The 25,472-nt window shown below is 38.2% G+C and overlaps 1 protein-coding gene across 1 annotated transcript; it reads left to right on the forward strand.

The window, feature by feature from the left end:
* Positions 1–5,241: 5,241 nt before the first annotated feature.
* Positions 5,242–25,472, forward strand: xrn2 (5'-3' exoribonuclease 2). The gene is made up of 31 exons (XM_027155411.2): positions 5,242–5,483; positions 6,635–6,762; positions 6,888–6,999; positions 7,517–7,628; positions 7,889–7,947; positions 9,238–9,327; positions 9,411–9,483; positions 9,800–9,850; positions 10,764–10,921; positions 10,999–11,073; positions 11,231–11,364; positions 11,626–11,683; positions 11,777–11,884; positions 12,023–12,067; positions 12,754–12,897; positions 13,069–13,113; positions 13,428–13,522; positions 14,160–14,295; positions 15,515–15,622; positions 15,740–15,829; positions 15,919–15,991; positions 16,105–16,188; positions 16,687–16,784; positions 16,940–17,019; positions 17,145–17,201; positions 17,373–17,441; positions 17,556–17,684; positions 18,980–19,131; positions 22,412–22,472; positions 24,925–25,060; positions 25,224–25,472. Exons 1-31 carry the CDS (start codon positions 5,409–5,411, stop codon positions 25,284–25,286), a joined length of 2,898 nt encoding a protein of 965 aa, XP_027011212.1. The 5' UTR covers positions 5,242–5,408; the 3' UTR covers positions 25,287–25,472.

A 25,472-nucleotide genomic window follows, 5' to 3' on the forward strand; every position in this document is an offset into this window, starting at 1 on the left:
ACTTTACAACAAATATACATGAATAATCATGCACTAATACCTGAATTTATTATTACATAAATATAAAATAATGATGACTAACCACAAACTAATGAAGAGCTACATTTTAATACATGTATTTACATATGACATGAGTCTCATTAATTTATGCACACATTAGTACATGTTAGTTCATATATTAATTAACACATAGGGATAAACTAAAACATAATCTACAAGAATGAATACGAATTAAATATGCATCATTTCAAATTGTTGATATTGCTGTCTACATTATTGACTGGCGCTGGATTACTTTCATAATAAACACACACCTACAATGAGAAGTATTATTCAGTTACCTCTGTTTGAAATAACAAGGCTTTATTGCACTGGTTCGGTTCCATTGGAATGCTGCACTCCAATGGGAACGGACTAGTTTACTGCATTGCATTTTTGGACTTTTCTTTGTTTTGAACTTGACCATCTTGTGTAAACATTTGTGTTGGCTTTTATTCTCACGTGGACATAGTATAACAAGAAGTATTTCCTTCTTATAGAAAACATAGCTTAATTATTTAAGCAGTGTAGGAATTAAGCCAATCACGATGCTTTACTGCCTTGATCTTTACTCAGGCTTGCTTTCATTTGGACTTAATCTTTACTTGACCTCAACCATTATAAGATTTTGTCTTGACTAATGTTCACAGTTGTTGTGATTTTATCACTTGAAGTCTCCATTTGCTGTACTGAGAAATAGACTGTAAGCACCCCTACTATATTTACAGCATTTAACAGACACCCTTATCCAGAGTGACTTACAACTGAGCAACTAAGGGTTAAGGGCCTTGCTCAGGGGACAGCTTGGTGGACCTGGGGTTCGAACCCATGACTTTCCGATCAGTAGCCCAACACCTTAACCACTGAGCTACCACATCCCACTGCTACATATGGCTAGCATTTGACAACAGATGACAACAAATCAGTTTTCTTACTGCTAAATTGAAAATATACTGAAGACAATTTGTTGTTTGGATATAAAATTCACCAATCATATAAGGCGCTACAGAGCTTTGTTTACTAAAACTGCCAGACACAGGAACGGTTTCTTTCCCCAGGCAATCACCCTGATTAACAACTCACCATAATTCTATTCCCTGCTTTGTATCTATAAGTACTGCATCAGAACTGTCAGTCATCACTCATCAAAAAACATAATATTGCACAATACTGTTATTTGCACTCCCACGTGCTCTCACACTTTATGTACATAACTGATCAGTCATAAATTCTGTATTCATATTTCATACTCATATTGTCTATATTGTATCACATCTGTATTGTCTTGTATAGTCTGTATGGTCTTCTCTTGTATAGTATAGTGTTATTTATGTCTATACTTTTGAGAGTCACAAAGAGCTGGAACCAAATTCCTTGTGTGTGACAACACACTTGGCCAATAATCCTGATTCTGATTCTGATGAAGGAGAAGCAGTGTGAACTGTTTGCACAGATCATGTGTGTTCTACTTCACTCCCATTGGTATAGTCGCAGCACCAAACTCCATATTAGCATAAATTTTATTTATATTTCAATTTTGTTGCATCACTGAACACGCCCACATCTACTCACCAGCCCTCAATGAAATGAACGATTTCCAGTCACTGTGTCATTGCAAGTCTCTGTGGGCGTGAACATACTGTAACATTAAACTTACCTAGTGCTGGTTTTGGACAGTGGTGGTCTTGGTTTGATACTGAAATATAATTTTGTCTAAGAATAAAAATGCTAATGGTCAAATAGAGCTTGACCCAGATAATGGACAGCCAAACTTATTAAATAAATATGCATTGACTTTGCATAGCTAGCATAGTCAATGCTTGTGGGTATTTTTTGAGTGTCACAGCAAGAACCAGGCACAAATAATCATGTTCTGTGATGATAAGCAAATGCATTTACATCCCCCTTTTTGTCAACTTATTATGTCCAAGGCTGATTCATTAAGTAATTGGTCCCTGGTTGTTTACATGAGTTTCAAGGTTGTCTATTCAGAAGGCTTAGAGATACACATTGTCCTTGTGTTACATGTTATGAATACAAATGAGAGTTGGACCTGATGTTCACAGATACTACAATAGCAGAATAGCAGGTACACTGTCTGAGGATCAGCACAGCTTTTACACGCATATTAATAAAGACAGGATTGATAGTGGGCTTTCTGATCCAGGATCAGTGCTGAATGTGAAAGCTGATTGTGCTTCGTGAAGTCTGATTGGTCAGGACTGGTTGTCTGCTGAATGGCCCTGGAAGTGTCAAGAGCATTTTCATTGTATTCACTCTAATAAAGAGTGTAGTTTTAATGCATTCAAACACAAAACAAAACAAACAAAAAAAATCAGCACCAGTGCATTTATACATTCTTAATTTTTTATTTTTGATTACAGCCATGGAACATTAGAAACTCTCTCTCTCTCTCTCTCTCTCTCTCTCTCTCTCTCTCTCTCTCTCTCTCTCTCTCTCTCTCTGGAAAGAAATAGGGAAATGAGAAAACAACTACAGAATGGCATTTGAAACCAATATAATGAAAAAAACAAAACAAAAAAAAACATTTTGATTATAAAGTGAAAGTGAAGTGACATACGGCTAAGTATGGTGACCCATACTCAGAATTCGTTCTCTGCATTTAACCCATCCAAAGTGCACACACACAGAAGTGAACACACACACATGGAGCAGTGGGCAGCCATTTATGCTGCAGCGCCTGGGGAGCAGTTGGGGGGTTCGGTGCCTTGCTCAAGGGCACCTCAGTCGTGGCCGGCCCGAGACTCGAAGACACAACCTTAGGATTACGAGTCAGACTCTAACATTTAGGCCATGACTTGCCCCATATACTGATGTCAAATAACTTTTTGATTATACTGATGTTTTCTGTAGTGCTTATTCTCCTCAGGGTCATGGGGAACCTGGAGTCTGTCTGAGGGAACTTGGGGCACAGGGTCATGGGGACTTGGGGCAAAGGGTCATGGGGACGTGGAGTCTGTACGAAGGGACTTGGGGCACAGGGTTATGGGGAACTTGGTGCGCAGGTCCATGGAGACTTGGGGCACAGGATCATTGGGACTTGGGGCACAGGGTCATGAGGAACTTGAGGCAGAGGATCATAGGGACTTGGGGCAAAGGGTCATGGGGTCGTGGAGTCTGTACGAAGGGACTTGGGGCACAGGGTTATGGGGAACTTGGTGCACAGGTTCATGGAGACTTGGGGAACAGGGTCATGAGGAACTTGGGGCACAGGTTCATGGGGACTTGGGGCACAGGGTCAGATTTGGGGAACAGGGTCATGGGGAACTTGGGGCACAGGATCATTGGGACTTGGGGCACAGGGTCATGAGGAACTTGGGGCACAGGATCATGGAGACTTGGAGCACAGGGTCATGGGGAACATGGGGCACAGGGTCAAAAAAACTCCTTTTTAAAACACTTTTTATATATTATGAAACACAACTTATTGTCTATCAGAAAAAGTAAAGTCTGGGACAATATTCTTATATAGTATATTTTCATCACTGACTCAATAATAGTGAGTTTTAATATAAAACAGTGCGCCATGTGGATAAAAAGAGCAAGCAATAATACACATGAATGAATTTAGTCTTTAGTTTGTGAAAGTAATGTGACCACAGTGCACAATGTTCTGTTTTAAAGAGAATATGGAGATACGATCTGATCTACTACATATGCATTAGGCTACATCAAAGCCTCCGCATAGAGACGAGTTTCATACCAAGAACCTCGTATATCATCTCATGCCTGCTATTAGCAAAAGAACAAAAACGCAGCCTACTAATATAAGTGCAATTAAAACACATTAACCCCTTGCTGAATGTATAATCATTGCACTGACCTACAGCTGAACTGTTCATCTGCCTTAATTGACTTAAGTGTGCAATGAAATCAGCATCTGAATCATGAATGACAAAAACTCCTTCAGCATAAGATATTCTGCAACTATATGTATTAGTTAGTAGGTTTTAAAATAATACGGAATAATAAAACAAAAGGGACTCTTATTTCGTTTCATACTGGAAGATGAATACTGTAGGTGGAAAACACATGCGAGCTTTGGAGACAACTGAGCTGTCAATAATCTTATGTATGCCACTTGATTAGTATGCCAATTGATTGAAAGAAATTACGCAAGTAAATGTAACTTGGTACATGCAACTCATTACAACCCACCTCTTTACACTACAGTCATCCTTCATTTCATGAAAATGAGCAAAACTACAATATATCTCATATACATAAACACAAGATAGTGCCTTTGCTCTTAGATAATAAAAATTACTAACCACTCCACTAAGTGGGACAGGGTGGCTTAGTGGTTAGCACGTTCACCTCACACCTCCAGGGTTGGGGGTTCGATTCCCACCTCCGCCTTGTGTGTGTGGAGTTTGCATGTTCTCCCCATGCCACAGGGGTTTCCTCCCCCGGTCCAAAGACATGCATGGTAGGTTGATTGGCATCTCTGGAAAATTGTCCAGTGTGTGTGCCCTGCGATGGGTTGGCACTCTGTCCAGGGTGTATGACTGTTAGAACGGTAGAAAATGAATGAATAACCACTCCACTACTGGTGTTGATATTTATAATTATGATTTTATTTATGGAACACAACCACTTGATGTTTTTTTATAAACCACACAAGCTGTCTCTCTTCTGAAACCCTTTGCTACTCTGAAAATCCCTACAATACCTCTCAGAACATGTGTAACCCTTTAAGTTTTAAGACGATTGTTTACCTTCTGCTCTATGTTTCAGTTCTGTAAAGCTGCTTTGAGACAATGTCTATTGTAAAAAGTGCTATACAGATAAACTTGAATTGAAACTTGAATTGAATATTTGTCTAGTACAGCTGTCTCACAGCTCCAATCTTTGCATGTGTTTCCTCTGGGTTCTTCAGGGTTCTTTCCCCCTACTGTCCAAACACAAAAGAACTGGATATACTAAATCTTCCCTTGCAGTTAATATGAGTGTGCATGGTCATCTTTTTTATTTTATTTTTTTGAATAAATGAACATTTTTTTACAAAATAAAATCCTGTTTTGTGTATGCACTTTTTTAAAATCGTTTTCCTTGTTTTATATATTACTTGGTGTTTAATAATCTAAACCAGTTTGCAAATCTTTCGCCTCAGGAACGAAGTGTTATTTTTCCGCCTCTAGGGGGCGCTCGTTCCTTTACACAGACTTCCTAATCTTCAATCATGAACCCGGACATGAATCTTGTGCTATGCTATAAACGTAGCCGATTCGATAACATAATCAACGCGTTGTCATTTATTTGTGGTAACGCTGGCATTTTTTCTTGCTAGCGTCACTTTAGTTGTTTTTAACGTTCTTTTTTTTAAACAAGACTCATTTTAACTGAAGATGGGAGTCCCCGCATTTTTCCGCTGGTTGAGTCGGAAGTATCCGTCTATAATTGTACACTGCGTGGAGGAGAAGGTATGCTAACATGCTAACAAGCGAGCTAGCAAAACAAGCGGCTAAGCTAAGCACGGTCGCCCGTGTAGTGTTTACGATTTCACAAAACACCACAAAACCTCAAATGTTATTTATTTTGACGAAAGTTTGACTAGTAAATTACTCTCGTTATCATTTAAGATTGGATCCGTGTATCTGAAACGCTTATCTACGACGCGTATTTATAAACAGAGACATTTTAACGCGTTTAATTCGCTCTCTGTTAGGTTAACTAGTGTTAATGTAAACATAACACATAATGAACCAACATCGAGGGGAAAGTAACTGATGCAGTGTAATATTCAAAGTCGCCAGATGATTATCATGGGCGAGTTTGCATATTCAATGAGCTCCTTGTATATCAACATGAACGTTTACATTTCTGGCATTTCGCAGATATACGTACATTTTAGATTCAGATTTACGTTTTATTTCTATTTATAAAACTGAGCAATTCAGGTTTAAGGGCCTTGCTCAGGAGCCCAACAGTGGCAGCTTGGTGGACGTGGGATTTGAACTCAAGACCTCCTGATCAGTAGTCCAACACCTTAACCACTATTCTACCACATCCTATATATTATATATATTCTATACACGCTATATATTATACGTAGAATAGAAAATAGAGAGATATAATTCATCAGTACAAACTATCTATTTCTACACAGTGGTGCAGAAGTACTGAGAAAATTGGCATAATGGAAAATGTTTGTGGCTTCATCAACTATGCTGATTTATTTCTGTGATGGGCATTCTTTTAAAAAATCAGAAACCCACTGGTCTGTAGAAAGCCTGAATGCTGCTAAAGGACATTGCAAAGCCACCATATAACTCTTGCTATGACCAAGATATTTTGCATTTAAACATCAAGAAAAAAATTAACTTGAACCTGAAACAAGTATTGTAAACACTGCAGCTTGTAGCCAAACCTCATACTAAAAAGTAAAAACATGCTTCAGTAGAACCTCTGTTAGAACTGGATAATCAGGTGCATTAATACAGAATAAAGGAAACTTGATTATAAGTTTATTCTCTTATCATGTGTCGGTGTAATGTGTATCCCTGCTATGCTGGAATTTTCTGTCACCCAATGAAACTGAGAAATCAACATTTGCCTGTTGTGTTTCTTTCAGTCTAAAGAGTGCAACGGAGTCCGGATACCTGTCGATACAACGAAGCCCAACCCAAATGAGGTGGAGTTTGATAACCTCTATTTGGACATGAATGGAATCATCCACCCCTGCACACACCCTGAAGACAAGTGAGTGCATTAATATCTATTAAGTGTAGAGTAATGTTGTTGTTTTTTGTTTTGTCTTCTTCCCACCCCCCACCCCCAAGACATTTACTGATGTGTGGGTTTTTTAATCTTGTTTGTTTTTCCAGGCCTGCACCCAAGAACGAAGATGAAATGATGGTCGCTATTTTTGAGTACATCGACCGGCTCTTCAACATTATTCGTCCAAGAAGAGTTCTTTACATGGCCATCGATGGCGTTGTAAGTATTCAGACTCTACATGTGTCCCTCACCAGTCAGACAGCTCGTTTAATTGTGTTGAATATTGACTGAATTTGAAATTCAATAATTGTAGGTAAATCAGCTCAAAATTCAACCTGTCTTTTTACCCGTGACTCAAAAGGGAACAAAGATTATACCGTGTTCATAACTAATCTATAGCCATGTGCACTTTTGGTCCGAGTCCCACAGTTCTCTTTAATTTAACAGTAAAATATGTAATAAAGTTTTGATTTACTTATCCTGTTAGATTTGTCTTGAACTCCTCTGTTGTGACCTTAATTTTCTTGCCAGTGTGTTAAATGAATAAAGTTTTGGCTAAAACCACAGTTTTAATTTTTATGATTAAGGTATATTTCCATGTCATGTTAGAAAGGCCTGAAAATAAGAAAAAATTGGAGAAAGAAAGATTCAAAAAACAAAACAGATTTTATATTTAAACAACTGACAGGTTTTCATGGTCGTGTCCTTCTTTCGATGCCGGGTGTCTTTTTGTTAGGCTCCTCGTGCCAAAATGAACCAGCAGCGATCCAGAAGATTCCGAGCCTCCAAAGAAGGAGTGGAGCTTGTGGAAGAAAAAAAGAGAATGAGAGAGGAAGTTTTGGAGAGAGGTATGGACCTTGTATTTATCAACTCTTGTTTCATCAACACTGTTGCTTGGTTGCACTTTATATTTTTGGAGCATCATTATAGATGCTCTTCATTCTATTTGTAGTGTGCTTGTATTTGTTCATTTTGTCCGTCCGTCCGTCCGTCCGTCCCCCCCCCCCCCACACACACACACAGTTGTATGTTTAAATGTGCTCATTGTGAGCATTTTATGAATATAATTGCTTTTTGTAAAGTTAATATTGCTTTTTGTTTTTTCAAGGTGGTTACCTTCCCCCAGAAGAAATAAAAGAGCGGTTTGACAGCAACTGCATCACTCCAGTAAGTCCTGCGTGCCTCAGACTTCAACTTCTGTGTAAGAGAGGAAATTTTCTCAGGCTTTCAGCTGCATGCAAATCAACAGAATCAGGTTTATTGGCCAAGGTTGTTGACCCACACAAGGATTTTGGTTTCAGCTGTTTGTGACTCTCAAAAGTACAGACATAACACTACTGTATACTATACAAGACAATACAGATGATGTGATACAATATAGCCTGTATTAGTATTAAATATGAATACAGAATTTATGACTGATCAGTTATGTACATAAAGTGTGAGCACGTGGGAGTGCAAATAATATTGTGCAATATTATACTTTTTGTACAATATGCAGCAGCAGTAGTGTGTGTAACGTATACGGATGATGTGATGACTGACAGCACTGATAATGCAGTACTTATAGATATGAAGCAGGTAATAGAATAGGGTGAGTTGTTAATCAGGGTGATTGCCTGGGGAAAGAAACTGTTCCTGTGTCTGTCATGATTTGATTTGACATGTTTTGTTTACCATAACTGCCAATGTCTAAAAAAAGAAATAAAGTAATAGCATTGTGAGATCAATTTACATCAGCAGTATGGTGCAAGTATGGTTGCTTTTCAGTAGTATAGTTATTAAAGGTGCAGCTCATGCACATGTTTAATGAACATTTAAAAAAAGCTGTGTAAAGTAATGAAAATATTGCAGTGACATTTCAAACAAAAATATAGTCCACGTCATAGTTATCTCTAGGCTGTAAGGGGAAGCTGGTTTGACATAATTTCCCCACTGCTTCTGATTAGATGTTATTTTGGTAACAAATCTAAACTTTGTGTATTCCTGGTCGTGTTTCTTCCAGTTGTGTCGACATCCAATTAAAATACTCCGCTTTGTTAGTTATATCTGAGCTTGTGAAAACCCCAATCTGTTGACGATCTTAGCACAGAAACCTGGTTAATGGCCAACCCTCCTAACACAGATACACACTCACACTCAGCCAATCAGGTTAAGCACACAACAGCACAGAGCGCAAAGAAAATTGAGAGGACGGCGCTTGCTGCGCCTTTTATTTTTAAAATTGCGGCAATTCTGGTCCGGTGAAGATGGATTGGATTTATTGATTTCTGCTGTTAAATGCACCTAGATATTTTTCTGCTGAAATTAATACTCGAATCTCTATCACAACAAACACTGACCATGACAGGGGTGTAGTTTAGAATTTTAGTTTGATTGTTTTTTATAAAAATCAAATCAAAATTTAATATTGCGAATAAAACAAATTTCAGAACTGTTTTGTGTTTTCCTGTAAAGGGCACGGAGTTCATGGACAACTTGGCCAAATGTTTGCGCTACTACGTTGCAGACCGACTGAGCAATGATCCCGGCTGGAGAAATGTTACAGTAGGTTATACAGCATTTATAGTATTCAGACTTTTAGCTCCTGCCTCTCTAAAGTGCAGCATTGGTTTGATTTTGTTTTGCAGGTCTTTCTGTCTGATGCCAGTGTTCCTGGAGAAGGGGAACATAAAATCATGGATTTCATCAGGAGACAGAGAGGTAGGTTTCTGAAGCAAGTGCTGACTCTAATGGCATAGGTGAAGATTGCTATTTATTTACGTATAAATGTAGTTTAGTAATGTATAATGATGTATAATGCACTTACTGGGAAGACCAGTAAAGCAAACCTCATTCCCCGTCCCTTCATCCATCCCACAACAGAACAACGTGCAGAGTTGACATAGCTACTGTTTAATTGTTAATGTTACTGTTAATTACAAGTAGCATGGTAAAGACTTATGGTCATACTGTTAACATTAACAAAAATCTTTTCCCAGTAATTATTAATTTTTTAATGATTTTTTTTTTTACTCAGCTCAACCCAGTCATGACCCTAATACACACCACTGTCTCTGTGGTGCTGATGGTAAGTGAATGTTTAATTTCATTACATTTGTTCTATTCCCTTAACTATTACACTAGTCAAAGAGATACGCTTTGTACTGTGACACATTGATTCACAATAACACGCGCACACACACACACACACACCCGGTATTTTACACTAGATAGAAATTGTTGTGATAAACTTATTGATGCCTGAAGGACTGAACTCTTTATTATTGCTTAAAACCTTCTACGATTAGGAGCCATGCAATATAACGATAAGGACTGTAGCAATCGATGGGGTGTGATGCCTTTGTGGTTGGGGGAGACAGAGGAAAAAATATTGTATCTAGATAGGATTGAAATGAACTTATAGGTGTATTTTTTTCAACAGTACTTTCATGTTCCTGTTACTGCTGTGCAACATAGCTGCATTTATTATTTGCATGTGTGACACATGATTGAAGAGCGTCAGCAAGAATCTGACATTAAAGATGTATAAGACAGTAGTGAGACCAGTTATGCTGTATGCGTTAGAGACCGGAGCAGTGATGAGCTGGAGGTAGCAGAGATGAGGATGTTGAGGTTTTCTTTAGCAGTGACGAGGATGGAGAGGATTAAGAAAGAGAGCAAATCAGAGGGTCAGCTCATTGCGTGCATGTGACCAAACAAAGACTAAACAAGAGCTTAGTTTAGCCAATCAGGCGGGGTCTTCACCAAAAACAAACCCAGAGAGAAGAAAAGAATTAAAATCGACTACATTCCTCTGATAAAATTTGCAAATGTAGACCGTTAGCATTGCTTTTTAAATACTTCAGTAGTATTTTTAATCGTTGGTTTGTGTTTCCTGTTTATCTTCCTAATTTTGCTTTGGCAGTTTTCCTTTCTAATCTTTCTCAGAATTTCTCTTTTTTTTCCCCCTTTTAATAAGCTGTAAACCTTCTTCTCACTAGCTGATCTTATTATGTTGGGTCTGGCAACGCATGAGCCCAATTTCACCATCATCCGTGAGGAGTTCAAGCCTAACAAACCCAGACCATGTTCCCTGTGTGGACAGGTTGGACATGAAATTAAAGAGTGCCAGGGTGTTGCCAGGGAGAAGAAAGGAGAGGTAAATAAATAAAATAGCTCTTAGTACTTCAGTACTTTGTTCTTTCTGCAACTAATCTGATGACTTTTTGCCTCCAGCATGATGAATTTGCTGACAGCCTGCCAGCATCTGAGCAGGAGTTTATTTTCATTCGATTGTGTGTCCTGCGTGAGGTTTGTATGCATGTGTACCACACACTAAAAACTATACTGGAGAATGAACAAGTTAACAATTTCATGTAGCCGACTCGTTTTTAGTCTGACTAGAGTTCCCAGATTTACACTGTTGCTCCTTTCTTGTTGAGTCTTTATCACCGTCATTTCTCTACAGTATCTGGAGCGAGAGTTAACCATGGCCAGCCTGCCTTTTCCCTTTAACTTTGAGAGAAGTGTTGACGACTGGGTTTTCATGTGCTTCTTCGTGGGAAATGATTTTCTACCACACTTGCCGTCTTTAGAAATCAGGTACCTCAAGATATCTATTCGTTTAATCCACCCTCTTCTGTTCGCTAGTATTTTTCAAACTTGGTCATGTCAGCAGGTAGAATGCAAATTCTTCATCTAGGGCAAAGAAATGTACAGTTTGCATCATTTGATTTTATTTGTTTAGTTTTCTGTTCATATTGTTTTTAGCTCAAACAAAACCGGTTATATAGAAATGTGTATAAGCATAGAAAAAAAATTGCTGTAATTTACTTCATCCTGAGGTGCTTGTGTTGCTTTCAGAGAGGGTGCCATCGACCGGCTTGTGGGTATTTACAAAGACGTTGTGCACAAGACTGGGGTAACGAACACTTTTTTTCCTTTTATATTTTCAGAACCGTGATCAGGCCAAAATAGCTTGAGACACTTTATAAAAATGGTCCTTTTTCTGCAGGGATACCTCACAGAAAATGGTTATGTCAACCTAGAGAGAGTGGAGCTCATCATGCAGGCTGTGGGAGTTGCTGAGGACAACATATTCAAAAAGCGCAAAGAAGACGAGGTACAGCATTCGGCTTTAATACAAGAGAATAATGAACGATTTCATCAGCACTCACCCATGTGTCTGACTTAGCACTGACGCAATTCCTAGGTTATTCCATTTGTGTGGTTATGTGAACGCTCGTTTGTTTTATTATAGGAAAATTTCAAAAGGAGAACAAAGGAAAAGAAGAAACGCATGAAGGTGAGCGGACTTCATTTCTTCTTTCTTGAATGTCACTTTTTAATATAAATCCACATGTTCACACCTGTCCTTATAACGGCATGTCTATAATCTAATCCGCATTAACATTGTATCTGCTGGAATTTAACATTTGCTTATTGCTTTTGTCTCTAGTCGTCTTTTTTCCTGTTTGCTCCATGTTTACATTGTTCACTGGTCATTTATGATCAAAATTACCAGTAAATTCTATTATAAAATCAACACGGATTGGTTGATTTATTCTTTTTCTGTCTCTCTCTTTCTCTAAACTGTGTTATTCTGTAACTTGGACATGGGTCCTTTACCGATTTGAATGGTTAACAAGCCGTTTATGTTCCATGTCAAACCTGACTGCCTCTTTGATGCCAACGTTAGTTAAAGTTCTCTCAGTGCATTGTAATGTCTGTCTGTGGCACTTTTTTTTTTTTTACTCTGGTGTGGGTAGCAAGGTTGCTGAGCCGAGAGAGCGAGCGTATAATACAGCATCACATCTATTTAATAGAAAAATTCTTTTCAGTATTTTTCCTGAAGAGCAGAACAATCAGTACTAATGCTTTTTAATGTATCAAATCAAGGCTCACCTCATGTAGTTGTTGGGTTTATTAAAGCAAAATCTGTGTGTCCAACCAGAAAGTATACAGTATTCAAAGTCTGTGTGTGTCTCATAGGCAGAACGAGGTCCTGCATTTGTCACAGGAGGTCAGTTTGCCCCTCGTGCTTTGGGAGGACGAGACCAGCCAATGCCTGTACACAACGCTCGACATACAGCATATGATATGAGGATGCAGGGCATTAACTACCAGCAGAACATGGTTCGTCTCACATTAGAGCTGTCTTCCAGTGCCTATTTCTCTCCACACTTTATTATGTGTGTCCCTTAATGGTGATCTGACTTATTTAAAAATGTAATTTTCCATTTTAAATCACTGTTAATTTCACCCCCACACATTTATTGCTTGTCCTTTGTTCCCACAAACCTGCAGGATGCTGCCAGTTCATTAAAAGCCACGTTGAAAAATGGGGGAAAGGCAAGTATATAAATTTTACTTTTTATCTGCAGGATTTTTTGTATAGCCTTAATAGTCCACCTTGATTTTTCTCCAATTTATGTAGTCTATATAATTGTCCTCATCCCGGTGTAGTTACATTTATATGCAGTTAATTAATCTTAGTTTCAATATATTAATGTATAACATTTTAGTTCTGAAACAATTGTCAGTATAGAATTTAAAGGACTGAAATGATTGTTTTGCAGACATACAGTAATATAAGCCTCAATAGGTTCTGTTAGTACCACAGTACATACTTCAAAAACACGTTTCCGCTGTTAATTTCATCTCAGGATCCCGCTGGGCCGAGCAACAGTGCGGACAGCCACGGTGTAAAGAGGAAAGCAGAAAACAGTGACAGCGAGCCAGAGCCTGAAGATAACGTCAGGTGATGATCTAATTGTTGCCCACCATTACACCTCATTAATCCCCCTCTTCCCCCTCCTGCTCAGCCTTGGTGGTGGCCTCTTCCACAAGTGCCAGTGATTAATATGGAAAGGGGAATATGCACTGAATATTCCTTTGTGATGCACTTGTCAAAACTGTTAAATCCGTTGGACTAAATTGGTATTCATAGCAGTATTTCTTGCCCCACTGGGGACGCGTTGAGGATCGGCTCGACAGATGCCGCTCGTCCTTGATTACATGAGTGGAGTGCTTCTGTGTTTCTAGAGTCCACCAAATTTGTGTTTCTGGGCCAGCCAAAAATATTTGAGGTTGTGAATATGCATGGAATAAACATGATGTTTCTGACGCACAGAACCACCCCAGCTGAGTTAATTCAAATAAATTATTTCAGTATTCTTTGTGTGTGTGTGTGTGTGTATATGTGTATATAATATATTGTGTGTGTTTGTGTGTGTGTATGTATATATATATATATATATATATATATATATATATATATATATATTATTTTATTTATTTATTTTTAATTCAATTACTGACTTGAGCCAGGCTTCAGAGTGTAGGTTGTGAATAGTTTATCCTTTTTCTTTTTGATTTTAATTTTTCATATTTTACAGGTTGTGGGAGTCTGGCTGGAAGCAGCGGTACTACAAAAGCAAATTTGATGTGGATGAGACCGATGATGAATTTCGTAAAAAAGTGGTCAAGGCTTATGTGGAGGGCCTCTGCTGGGTTCTTAGATATTACTACCAGGTAGGTCACTGAATATGATCTTATAATGATAAATACTACACTTACCTGGGTTTTTTTTTGTTTTGTTTTTTTTTTTTACATAGCCAGCTGTAATTCAGACAATTGAGTTATGTTAATGCGTTCAACTATGTATTAAGAAGTGTCCTTCCAAATCGAAAGTAATGTCATGAGCATCATTTTTTTTTGTGGCTGACTGTAAATGACCCTCACAGGCCTTACTAAGGTGTTGGGTTGTATGTCGGTGTTTAATTTGCAGGGCTAATCATACATGTAGTGGTCTGAAAACTGCAGTACTGTCTTTTTTTTTTTTTTTTTTTTTTTACCTTTGATTTAAGAAATTAACAATTTTTAACTGGTGTTGTACTAATGTGTATTTGTTTCCTGTTAATATTGACTTCTAGATTGAGCTCTGTTCACCTCTTATGGTATTAAATTGCCTTTTGTCTGCCTTTGCCTTCAAAGGCCAATATTATTTAGTCAATTTTAAATACAGGTCTTGCTCTTTAGCTGTAAATTGAATAATTAGTTGTGCACATCTCGAGCAGATCCCAGTTTGATTAGGGTTCTGGCTAAGGGATTTGTGTGCAGTAAATTAGAGCTCATGTACATGCTAAGGCTTGTTTGCCTCCACGTGCTTCACTCCTATGGGACTCGCTGAATAAATTTATTTCGAGCTCTCGCAACTGCCGGAGATGTTTCTGCTGCCCTCTGCCACGTATTAATGCTTTTTGTGTCAAACGTGTATATGGAGGGAGAGTGTACATTTGTGAGGCCACTGAAAGGTGTATGAAGGACATTTGTGTATGAGGAGTAAATATGCACGTTTAACCTTCCACATGTGGGGGGGGGGGGGGTTTAGAAGGTTGTACACTTTTAAAACCATGGGTTTATTGGTATTACATCAGTGAGTTTTTTTTTATTTATTTATTTATTATCCACAAACAATTACAGATTAGTCTTTTATATCCATGTACGTATAAAATGGCTACTTAAATATAACAGTTTTAAACTATGCTAAATTGAGGGGATATTTTGATTCATGCATGGAGCATGTGGATGCACGTCATTTTGTGTCCAGAAATGTCGTCCCATCTGTATTGTCTTGTATTGTCCGATCCCATGGAAACAAACATTGCTAGGCTTAAAGGCTGAGCTTCAAATCAATATTTTGCTATATGAAGCAGATTGATGGTTCGTTAACCTCCTGACTCTTTTACAGGGCTGTGCATCCTGGAAGTGGTACTTTCCATTCCACTACGCACCGTTTGCATCTGACTTCAAAGACATCACAGGCATGTTCACAGACTTTGAAAAAGGGACCAAGCCGGTAGGTGGAACAGGAGAGCACGAAGGTTTTTGTGCCTTTTGAAAATATGAATGTCTTTTTATATAAAACAAAAAACTACAATAACATTTTTGTGTGGGGCTACATTTTTGCTCATAGTTCAAACCTCTAGAGCAGCTAATGGGTGTTTTTCCTGCTGCCAGTGGGAACTTCCTGCCACCAACGTGGAGGGAACTGATGTCCAACCCAGTATGTCTGCTTTCAGTACAGTGAATATAATGTATAACACTGTCCCTTCATATGTATTTATTAAGCGTTGTGCAATCTGTGTTAAACAGGATTCACCCATCATTGACTTCTATCCTGAAGACTTTGCGATTGATTTGAACGGGAAGAAATACGCCTGGCAGGGTAACCAACATTTAGTACACACTGTGCCATCGTCTAACTTTACTTTGTTCTCTCTCTCTCTCTCTCGCTCTCTCTCTCTTGTTGATTGTGATTAAGTCTTTGTGTTATTAAAGGTGTTGCTTTGTTGCCGTTTGTTGATGAACTCAGGCTGCGGGCAGCCTTAGAAAAGGTCTATCCTGATTTAAGCTTAGAAGAAGGTGAGTGCTGAAAGACTTCTGTCTTCCATTTTCATTACTAAAGCTCTTCCCATCTAGAAGCATTGTGTGGGGTGGACAAATCATGATTTCGTTGGCCAGTCCAAGTAAAAGTTGCTAGTCCCATGTTTTAGTTTTCATGTAAACCTAATTGTTGAGCTAGTTATGCCCATAATACACACATCATTTCTCACTAGATGGACGAGTCTCGGGGCCTTCTGGTATAATCTGTATATTTGGTTACCAGCCAAATATAAATAAGAAGCTAATAAACTGGAATTGTATTTATTCTGTTGTGCTTATGACTGGTGATTAGTCATATTCTTATTGCTTTTTTTTTTGTGGTTGCTATTAGTAGAAAGAGTTGCTTAGGATAAATTATTTTAAATGTTAATGGACTAATTTGTGCTCATGTTAAATGAAATGAAAGTCTGTGAATCTAATTTTGGGATTGATTTTTACCTAGTGGTGTTTTTTGTTTTGTTTTTTTCTCTCCTCCAGTCAGAAGAAATAGTCTGGGCAGCGATGTGTTTTTTGTGGGCAAAACCCACCCTCTGTTTGACTTCATCGAGGAACTCTATAGGACAGAAACTAACGAGGTACGGAATTTTTTCCTTTGACCGAAAACTTGAAGTTGTAAACCTGCTGTGGTTTTTTCGATTGTAACGATGGTTCATCACTTCAGAGACTACTGTAAAGAACACTGTCCTGTGCTGTCCCTCCTGACACATTATTTATCTGAATCTTCATTCAGGGTACTGAGATTCCTCCAGAGCTGTGCTTTGGTATCCAAGGTACATTATCTCTCGACGAAGATCCTATTCTACCAGACAAGTAAGGACAAGGAGCACCTGCTGTATATTCAGTCCTTAGCCTTGTATATGCTTCTTAATCTGAGCTATATGAATCCGTTCTAATACAGTTCTCTCCCCCCCCCCCCCCCCCCCCCTTTTTCTCAGACCTGTAGAATCTCCAATCCCGATGTTGAGGGATATTCCCTGCAGCAGTGCAGTTGGGTAAGTTTTGCATTTATTTTAAAAATGGCTCCCCACTACTGCAGGATTTATAAACCTCTTTGCCCTTTTGTGAATACGATTGAGTACCTTGGCAGTTTACTTCCAAGGATTGCAACTCAGAAATTGAAGCCTTTCCTAGGGTTTATTCCCTTTTTAATCTTTTGTTTTCAGAATCAGGTTCATGGATCCACAGTATGAAGACAACTATGTGTTCAAGGCAGTCATTCTTTCTGGGGCAAAGTATGTTCAGATGCTCGTCTTAATCAGAAATAAAAAAAACTACTAATCTGAGCCAGTTACAGTCAGCACCACATTTAAAAAAAAAAACTTTTAAAAACTATTGTTTGCTTCCAGGATTCCCAATAAAGTGTTGAAGCCTGGTGACTGGGAAAGGTCTAACAACCAACCATGGAGGCCCCAATTGGGCTTTAATCGTAACCGCCAACAGATGCACTTGGACCAGTCTTCCTTCAGGACACTGGGGTAGGTGTGAGTCTTTACGGCATTTTTCATAACCGATGATTTAAAAACAAATCCCTATGTATGTAGAAAAAACGCGGTTGTCCTAAGCAGATCATTGTTTATAACAGAATGTCTCTGGCTATAATTTGTAATTTATTGCAAGTAATTGCACTAATGGACTATTACACAAACTATGCTCACTTGCACACTTGCTCTCTTTCTTTGCATTGCTGCTCACCGTTGCCTTATTGTATATACCCACCTGATTTCTGTTTATAGTAAGAGCAATATATTATACTAATAGCCATATTTTGTCTATAGCACATACCATTCTGTAAATTTCAGTTTATACTAATAGCCATCTGTATATTATATTTATAGTACATATATATTCATCTGTATATTATATTCATAGTACATACACATCTGTAAATTACTGTTTATAACAATAGCCATATTTTGTTACATCCTTCTGTAAATTTCAGTTATAATTATAGCCATCTGTACATTGTGTTCATAGTACACGCACATCTGTAAATTACTTCCATATTACCATTTTATTTAACGTATCTAAATCTTGTACAAACTGTATATCCTGCACTTACTGCTATTGCACTCTGGTTAGACCTAAACTGCATTTCGTTGCCCTGTACTGTACATGTGTAATGACAATAAAGTTGAATCTAATCTAATCTAATCTAATTCAGACAACATTTATAATATATCGCTGTCGTGTAAGCTGAATAGGTAGACAAGGTATGTATAAAGAGCAAAAGTGGCTTAGGAGGTAGTGGTCTTGTTTACATTCATGCATGGAGGAGAATTTTTTTTATTTAATTATTAGTTAGTCCATCCATCCATTTTCTACCGCTTAATTATAACTAATTATTAGTTCAGAGCCGGTGAATTAAGCCAATTCCATGTAAATAGAGCAAGATCCACGATACTGGTAAAGCATGATTGTTCTGTCAGTCTCTGGTCTGTTTCACTGAAAACTAGTACGGCTGTTCAAAAACTTTTAATTAAACATCTGGCAGATTCATCAGGATTGGGTGTGAAATGATGAATTATGTATTGCATCATGCAAGTATGGCAGACACGCAGATTTTTGCTTGCTGAAGCATAATCTCATAATGAAAACTATCATTGGGTTTAATTAGACCAATTCGACAGGTGTTTACAGCCTTTTATAGTGAAGTAAGAAGCCAGGGTTATAATTCTTGCATTTATAGAGGAGGTGACAGATTTGGTGTGCAAGGTCATGTGTAAATATGTGTTAAACTTTTTTTTTTTTTTCCCTCCCTGCCTTCAATCAGCCATCATATAAATAGCCATCAACAAGGAGCAGATCAGCATGGCCACAGGCCTCCTCGAGTTGCCCCGAACATGGGCGGGCAGTACAGCAATGCCCCACCCCCCAGTACATATCGCCAAGGAAACTATCGACCACCTCTTCTAGATCACCAGCGTAAGTCTCTCACATACGCTCTAATGTAGAACAGTATTTTGGTTGGTTTTGGGTGGTGGTGTTTTTTTTAATTTATGCATTTTTTTTTTATTTTACATATAAAGCACTGTTTTGATTTGTAAATTGTTTTGATTTCATAAAGACTTTCTAATCTATTATGAACAGGTTTACGTACAGATAGTTATTGAGTCGAACTACACTTGGAATCATTTTGTGCTAAAGCTCTAATGAAGCAAAGACTTTTGGAGAAATTAATTTTCGTTGCACCATTTCAACAGTAAACAAATAAATGAAAGCTAAATTATACGTTATGGTATGTTTATAATAACTTCTCTGGGACAGTGGTGAAGCAATGCTATGGCATGTTTGTGATTACAGTAATCTGAAGAGATGTTGATTTAATACTCATTTTAAAATTAATTTAAGGATGATTGAATTCCAAAATCATACAGTATTGTCCATGATGGTGTAAAAAATGCCTCATATAGCAACCAATTTTAAATTTATAATTTATCTTCAGCTGCATGTATGTAGTAATTTTCAAAGATCACGTAATTTGTCTTCTTTCTGTTCACATAATGTTTTAGGATGTTACATAACACTGAATTCTGAACAGTACTTGATATCGCTGTATGAGGGAAATCTTAATAGTGTCAGTGTTTTATCAAGTCACCTGGCTTTGTCGGAGAGGAAGCAGAGTATTACTCGATCATAAATGGTGTTCGCTTCAGTCTTGCTTCGCCGTGCTCACTTTGATGCATCATTTGCAAGTTGATGAGTAATCTTCTCTGGTGGCTGATGTATTCTGTGCAAGCTGAGGTCATCCTTCTAGCAATTAATGCAAATGTAGTCATCTCGAGTTGAAGGTGTATAAAGAAACCTACGTTTTTTTCCTTGACCTCGGTTTCTGCTTCTCATCTCCAACTATCCACCATGTTCTATTCTTATATGGCATTGAAGCTGGAGATGTAGTGGTGTGGGGGTGGGGAGGGGAGGGGATGGTCAAAATTAAACTCTGCATTGATGTATGGTCAAAGGTTTAAACCTTCATGTTTCCTCACACTGTTGGCTTGTTATTGATACCTTCTTTATCAACCCAATGATGCATTCTTGCCATTGTATCAGCTTGTAAACAAAGACTAGGCCATTAAAGATATGATCAGGAGAGAAGGAGGACAATGGTTTCACAGAAACATCTCCATTTTAGGAATCTGAGTTTTCCCTTGATTTAGGTGGAGCCAAAATAGAAAATATGTAATGTAAATAGAAAACTAATTACTTTATGGACACATCCATCCTTGCTAAAGTCTTGGCTGATTTAACTACATTTGGTGTAACCAAGAAATTGTGTTTTTAATTAATAGCAAATACTAATAATTAATCATTTTACATATTTAAAATTCTCTGCTGTGTCTAACATTTTAAGCGTATAGTTCCCAGGCCTTGACCTCTGACTCGGATCAGTAGAGTTTGAAGCTTCCTCACTTCTGAGAGCAGCCAATATCTGTGAACCATCGTTGCACACAGTGGGTGTGTTTGTTGTGCTGGCTCTGAGGGAGCATGTTTGAGTAGTGCCATGAGAGGGGTAAAACCCTAGTTAACATTCCCCTTTCACTGGACCGTCACCTCCTGTGGAGCCAGCTCAGTGTGGAGTTAAAGACAGACTGCTGGCTTTTATTGACTAATTGAAACAGCTGGTGGTAAAATAGTGAATTACGATCAGTAGGTTCAGTCATGAGTCTAATGAATCTGTTTTGCTAACAGTAGAATTTTGTGGCAATATGCTGGGGGGAAAAAAAACATCCACAGCGACACAACCAGGAACGTTCATGTGGCTAAAGAGGTAGCTTGGTTCAAAATAAACCTTTGGTAATTTGTTGGAATGTTTAACAACATGCTATAGTTTCATCTTGTGAAAATGATGGCGAGCACTAGCCTAGCCACTATCTGAAAACACTTCATTAAAAAAGAAAAGCGGGAGCGCTAGCAAAACTGCTAAGATTATTTTACCAATCACTTATAGAATAGATTATGGGTGATTATTCCTCCATGTTTTTTATATGAGGGAAAATAAAAATGATGGGTTTAAATATGCTGTCTTAATTTCACTGATTCTGTTGATTCACTGAAGGTAATAAGAAATCAGACCCTGTAAAAAGAAATGACACTATTTTATTCAGTGTATATCTGTTGGGACTAGAACTGGTATTACCATCATGTGGGTCTATTACAGAGCTAGCAGTATGTCTGTATTTACAAGATGTGCATTGGGACAGTGTAATCCCAGTGTTAAGTTAATGACGAGACAGTTTACAGAGGATTGCTGATGTAATCCCATTTGTCACCTGGTGTTCAGATCCTTTCTGTCCTAAGTCTAGTCTGGGTTTATTATGGATGAACTGATTGTAACGCCGTCTTTAGGATGTATACAGAGCTCAGCCCAAGTGGGGGTGTTGGAAGATAATTAGTCTAATAGTGGGTGGTCCCTTTTGTTTTTCCTTCTTCTGGTCAGTATCTCTGAACCTGAGAGAATTGGACAGCGCCTTTGCAAGTCTTAACGCTGTCATTTGCATCCAGAATAGGACACCATCCATTTGCAGGTGTAACTGATTACTACAAACATGGAAACGTTTCCTTTTTTCCCCCCTCCCTCTAGAGCAGATTGGAACCTATGTTTGTAAATGACAGCCGAAGTTCTCGTCTTTACTCCCTGCTTCCCCCTACATCTCTCTCTCTCTCTCTCTCTCTCTCTCTCTCTCTCTCTCTCTCTCTCTATCTCTCCCCCCCCCCCCCCCCCTACTCGGTCTCAGCCACTCACCAAGTCTTCTACTATAAAACAAACAAGTCTGAGCTCTGCAGCTGGTTATTGCCTTGGCAACGAGAGATTGGGTCGAAGCCACTCGCTACTTTTTTTTTTGAAAGTGTGCCTTTGTCGAGGGGTTTGCCTCGCTGGAACTAGAGCACTTGAGCTCGGCACAATGTCGCCAGATGAATGCTTAGTTCATTTTGTAGGGGAAGAAATGCAAATGCAGACCTGAAACCCCCAACCCCTCCACCCCCTCAGGTACTGCTGTCATTAGAATCACTCCTGCTTAATTGTATCTCTGAAATCGCTTAGCTTTCAATTTTTTTGATTGCAACTAGTAAATCTGAAATGAACAGATTTAAAGCCTCAGTCAGATTGCAAATACGATGCTTTTTTCTTACATGCCGTTGTATAGGAAACCATTTTTCATGACCTTGTGGTATATAAATAATATACATTTTGCTTTCTTAATAGATTCCAGGCAGCAGGGATTTCTGAGAAATGCACCGCCAGCTCACTCACAGCAGAGTCCATGGTGAGTGTCCAACTTTATTCAATCTGTTCCATATTCACCATATTTAAACATCACCCCACTCGTGCTTAAGGTCATAGAAGGAGCAATCGCTGACATCACGCATACATTTCATCTCCTGAAGGACTTATTCATATGTGTGATATCTATTCCTATCTATACATTGTTGCTCATACATATGCAGCAGTGCCGCAGGAATTGATCAGAATGTATTGCAAAAGGACTTTTACTGAATTCTTTTGAATATAGAAATCCTTTTTTCCTGGAAATACTTGGTCTCTTTCTCCCTTTCCTGTCCGCTGTGGGAGGGCTTAGGATGGAATTGGTTATTTTGCACAGGCTAAACAAATTTTCTTCTGAAGAGGTTTGCAGGACTTAATGAGGCAGCACTAATTCTGTTGGTCCAATATCGCCTCGGAGGCTGGGCCGCTGCGGTCACACAGACCGGCCATTGATTCTGGCTCCAGACCTCTTCAGGCACTAATCAGCTTCTTTTGGGTTCAACTTTTTAGGCCTGCCAGGCCTATTGTAGGCCTGTGTCACCTTAGGTCAGTAGTTATTAGTGGCGACTGTGCGCATTTCCTTTAAGCACTCAGGACAGACACAAATGAAATGCATAAAGGAACCTGGAGGAGGGATTATGGATTCCACTGTTGTTTGCTAAGGCAGGCGTTGGGAAGGCTGTGACATGGTTGAGTAATGAGGGATGGTTAGGATTCCTCTTTTCTTATTCTCTGCTCAGTCTTATAGAGCCTGGATTAGAGGTGGCGTTGGTGTCCTGCTTTATGGATTGCCACATGTTGCAGATTTGCTATTCATAGAAACGAACACTGTTTTGAGCTTAGTAGGAAATGACCAGAAAGTGTGGGGGAATGACATGAATCAGGTTTTGTTTTTACCTCCCCACCATTTGCCTATTTTACTTTGATTTATTTTTTTTCCTCCATCATGTTAAAAACACATCTTTAATGCTCCATCACAGTTCTGTTTCCTGTCTATAAACATGATTGGTGACTGTATAAAAAGCCCATCACACCATTTTTTTTCTCCCCTCTTCCCCTACCACCATAATTTTACTCATAAATTTCTTATCTAAGGTAGCATTTTCTATTATTTTACTTTCACTTGCTCTGTAGGTACACAAACAAAACAGGATTTTGGTGAATAAATAAGTGGACTCCCTGATTTAAAAAAGAAAAAAAAAAAACATCTTATTAACTAATTTTATTTAAGGTTTAAGAAATAAACATTTTGACTTCCTTCCCACATTTCCCCGGTTCTGTTCACACTAGAATGTTGGACTACTTTCCATCAAATTAATTGCAGACAAGATCAGTTACTTGTGTGTTCATATAGTGCTAATGATAATTTGAATGGGATTAGAAGAACCTACATCAGTAATGTCCACAATCACAAAAAGATGCTTATAGAAATGCTCCACTACAGCAATTCCTTATTTAACACATTATTTAGTACCACGTGAGAGTTTGCCTTGTTGCTGACATGCGCAAACTTGGTTTTCTTTATCACCATTGTATGCAACAAAAGTTAAATGCCAAATAAATATCAAAATATATACTGAACTTGTTCAGTAAGGCAGTCTAGGTTAACTGTGGGGAAATCAGCATCTTGTAATTCAAAACGGTGCAATATGCAGAGAATACCTTCAACTTTGAAATCTGCTACACAGTAAAATTTCCAACACCTAAAAAAAAAGTCATAGGAATTTATCATCTCAGAATTTATTTCAAGTTCTCAGACTCTATTTATTTATTTATTTATTTATTTATAACACATTTGTTCATAAAGATAAGGTCTGAGTCACGTTTCTAAAAAAAAAAAAAAGTAGGGTTTCTAAAAAAAAAAAAATTATTTTTATTTATTTTTCCTCTTCCATGGCACTCAGTACATTTTAATGATCCTGATAATTTAATGAAATTTAATACAGTTAAGGTCCAGGTGCTGGTAACTACATGTAGTAGAACAAAGACATGAAACATTTGGAATATGGCACAATACCACACTTTCTTACTGACAGAATTGAAACATTCCATGTTGTTGTGGGTTTTTTTGTTGTTGTTGTTTTTTCCCCTATAAGTATCCTAACCATAAAATGTATCCCCTTTTTATCTTCTGAGAATGAGTATCTAAACATTCTTTTTCAAATGTTATTCCTGTCTGCGCTTTCTTTTTTCTCCCCCTTCATGATCCATCATGTTTATTTATTTATTTGGTTGTTTATTGTTTTAACTTTCACCCCACTTTCTCCATGAATCAAAAAACTGCTCTGAATTTAATTATTTTTAACATCACACCCTTAGCTCAGCGATTTAGCTCAGGCTAAATCAGAATATCTAGTTATAATTACCTTAAACCAAGCTTAGCTAATTATTTATCTTTATTGCAGTTACTTCTGTGTGTGAGGGGTTTTGTTTCTTGATTTTTCTTTATCCAGGCCTCAGCACAGTGGTCATGGATGGGATCGTGCGATGCAGTCTCAAGTCTCTGCATACCAGCATAACATGCATAGAGGTCGTGGAGGAGCAGGTGGCTATCAGCAGCGTCCCCAGGATGATCGCAGACCACAGGAGGTGCGTGTGTGTCTTTATTGAACTCTTGTTTTATATAGTAGTCTTGGTCAATATTATTCAGTTAGTTTTGTGCAACTCCTTAAATTTCAATTCTAGCACCTAAACAAGCCTAAAGAATTTAAGTTATGTTGCTAATTAAATTTCTTGGGTCCCCCCACCCCAGGGTTATAATTCATCGAGAGGTTATGGTCTGCCTCCACCTGCAAGACGCTACAACTGGAACTGAATGATTGCCTTTTCAAAGGAGGATTCTGTATTCCTCTTTTTTTTCTTTAAACCTGACTTGTTTTTGGTGGGCTGTTGATTTGTTTTAAAACAAAAGGAAAAAAACCTGGTTTTACTCAGTATAACAGTTTTTATGTACTGATTTTTGTAATTCCTGTTAAATTTATGAAATACACAATCAAATACA

Source organism: Tachysurus fulvidraco, chromosome 16, assembly GCF_022655615.1.
Source record: "Tachysurus fulvidraco isolate hzauxx_2018 chromosome 16, HZAU_PFXX_2.0, whole genome shotgun sequence".
NCBI lineage: Eukaryota > Metazoa > Chordata > Actinopteri > Siluriformes > Bagridae > Tachysurus > Tachysurus fulvidraco.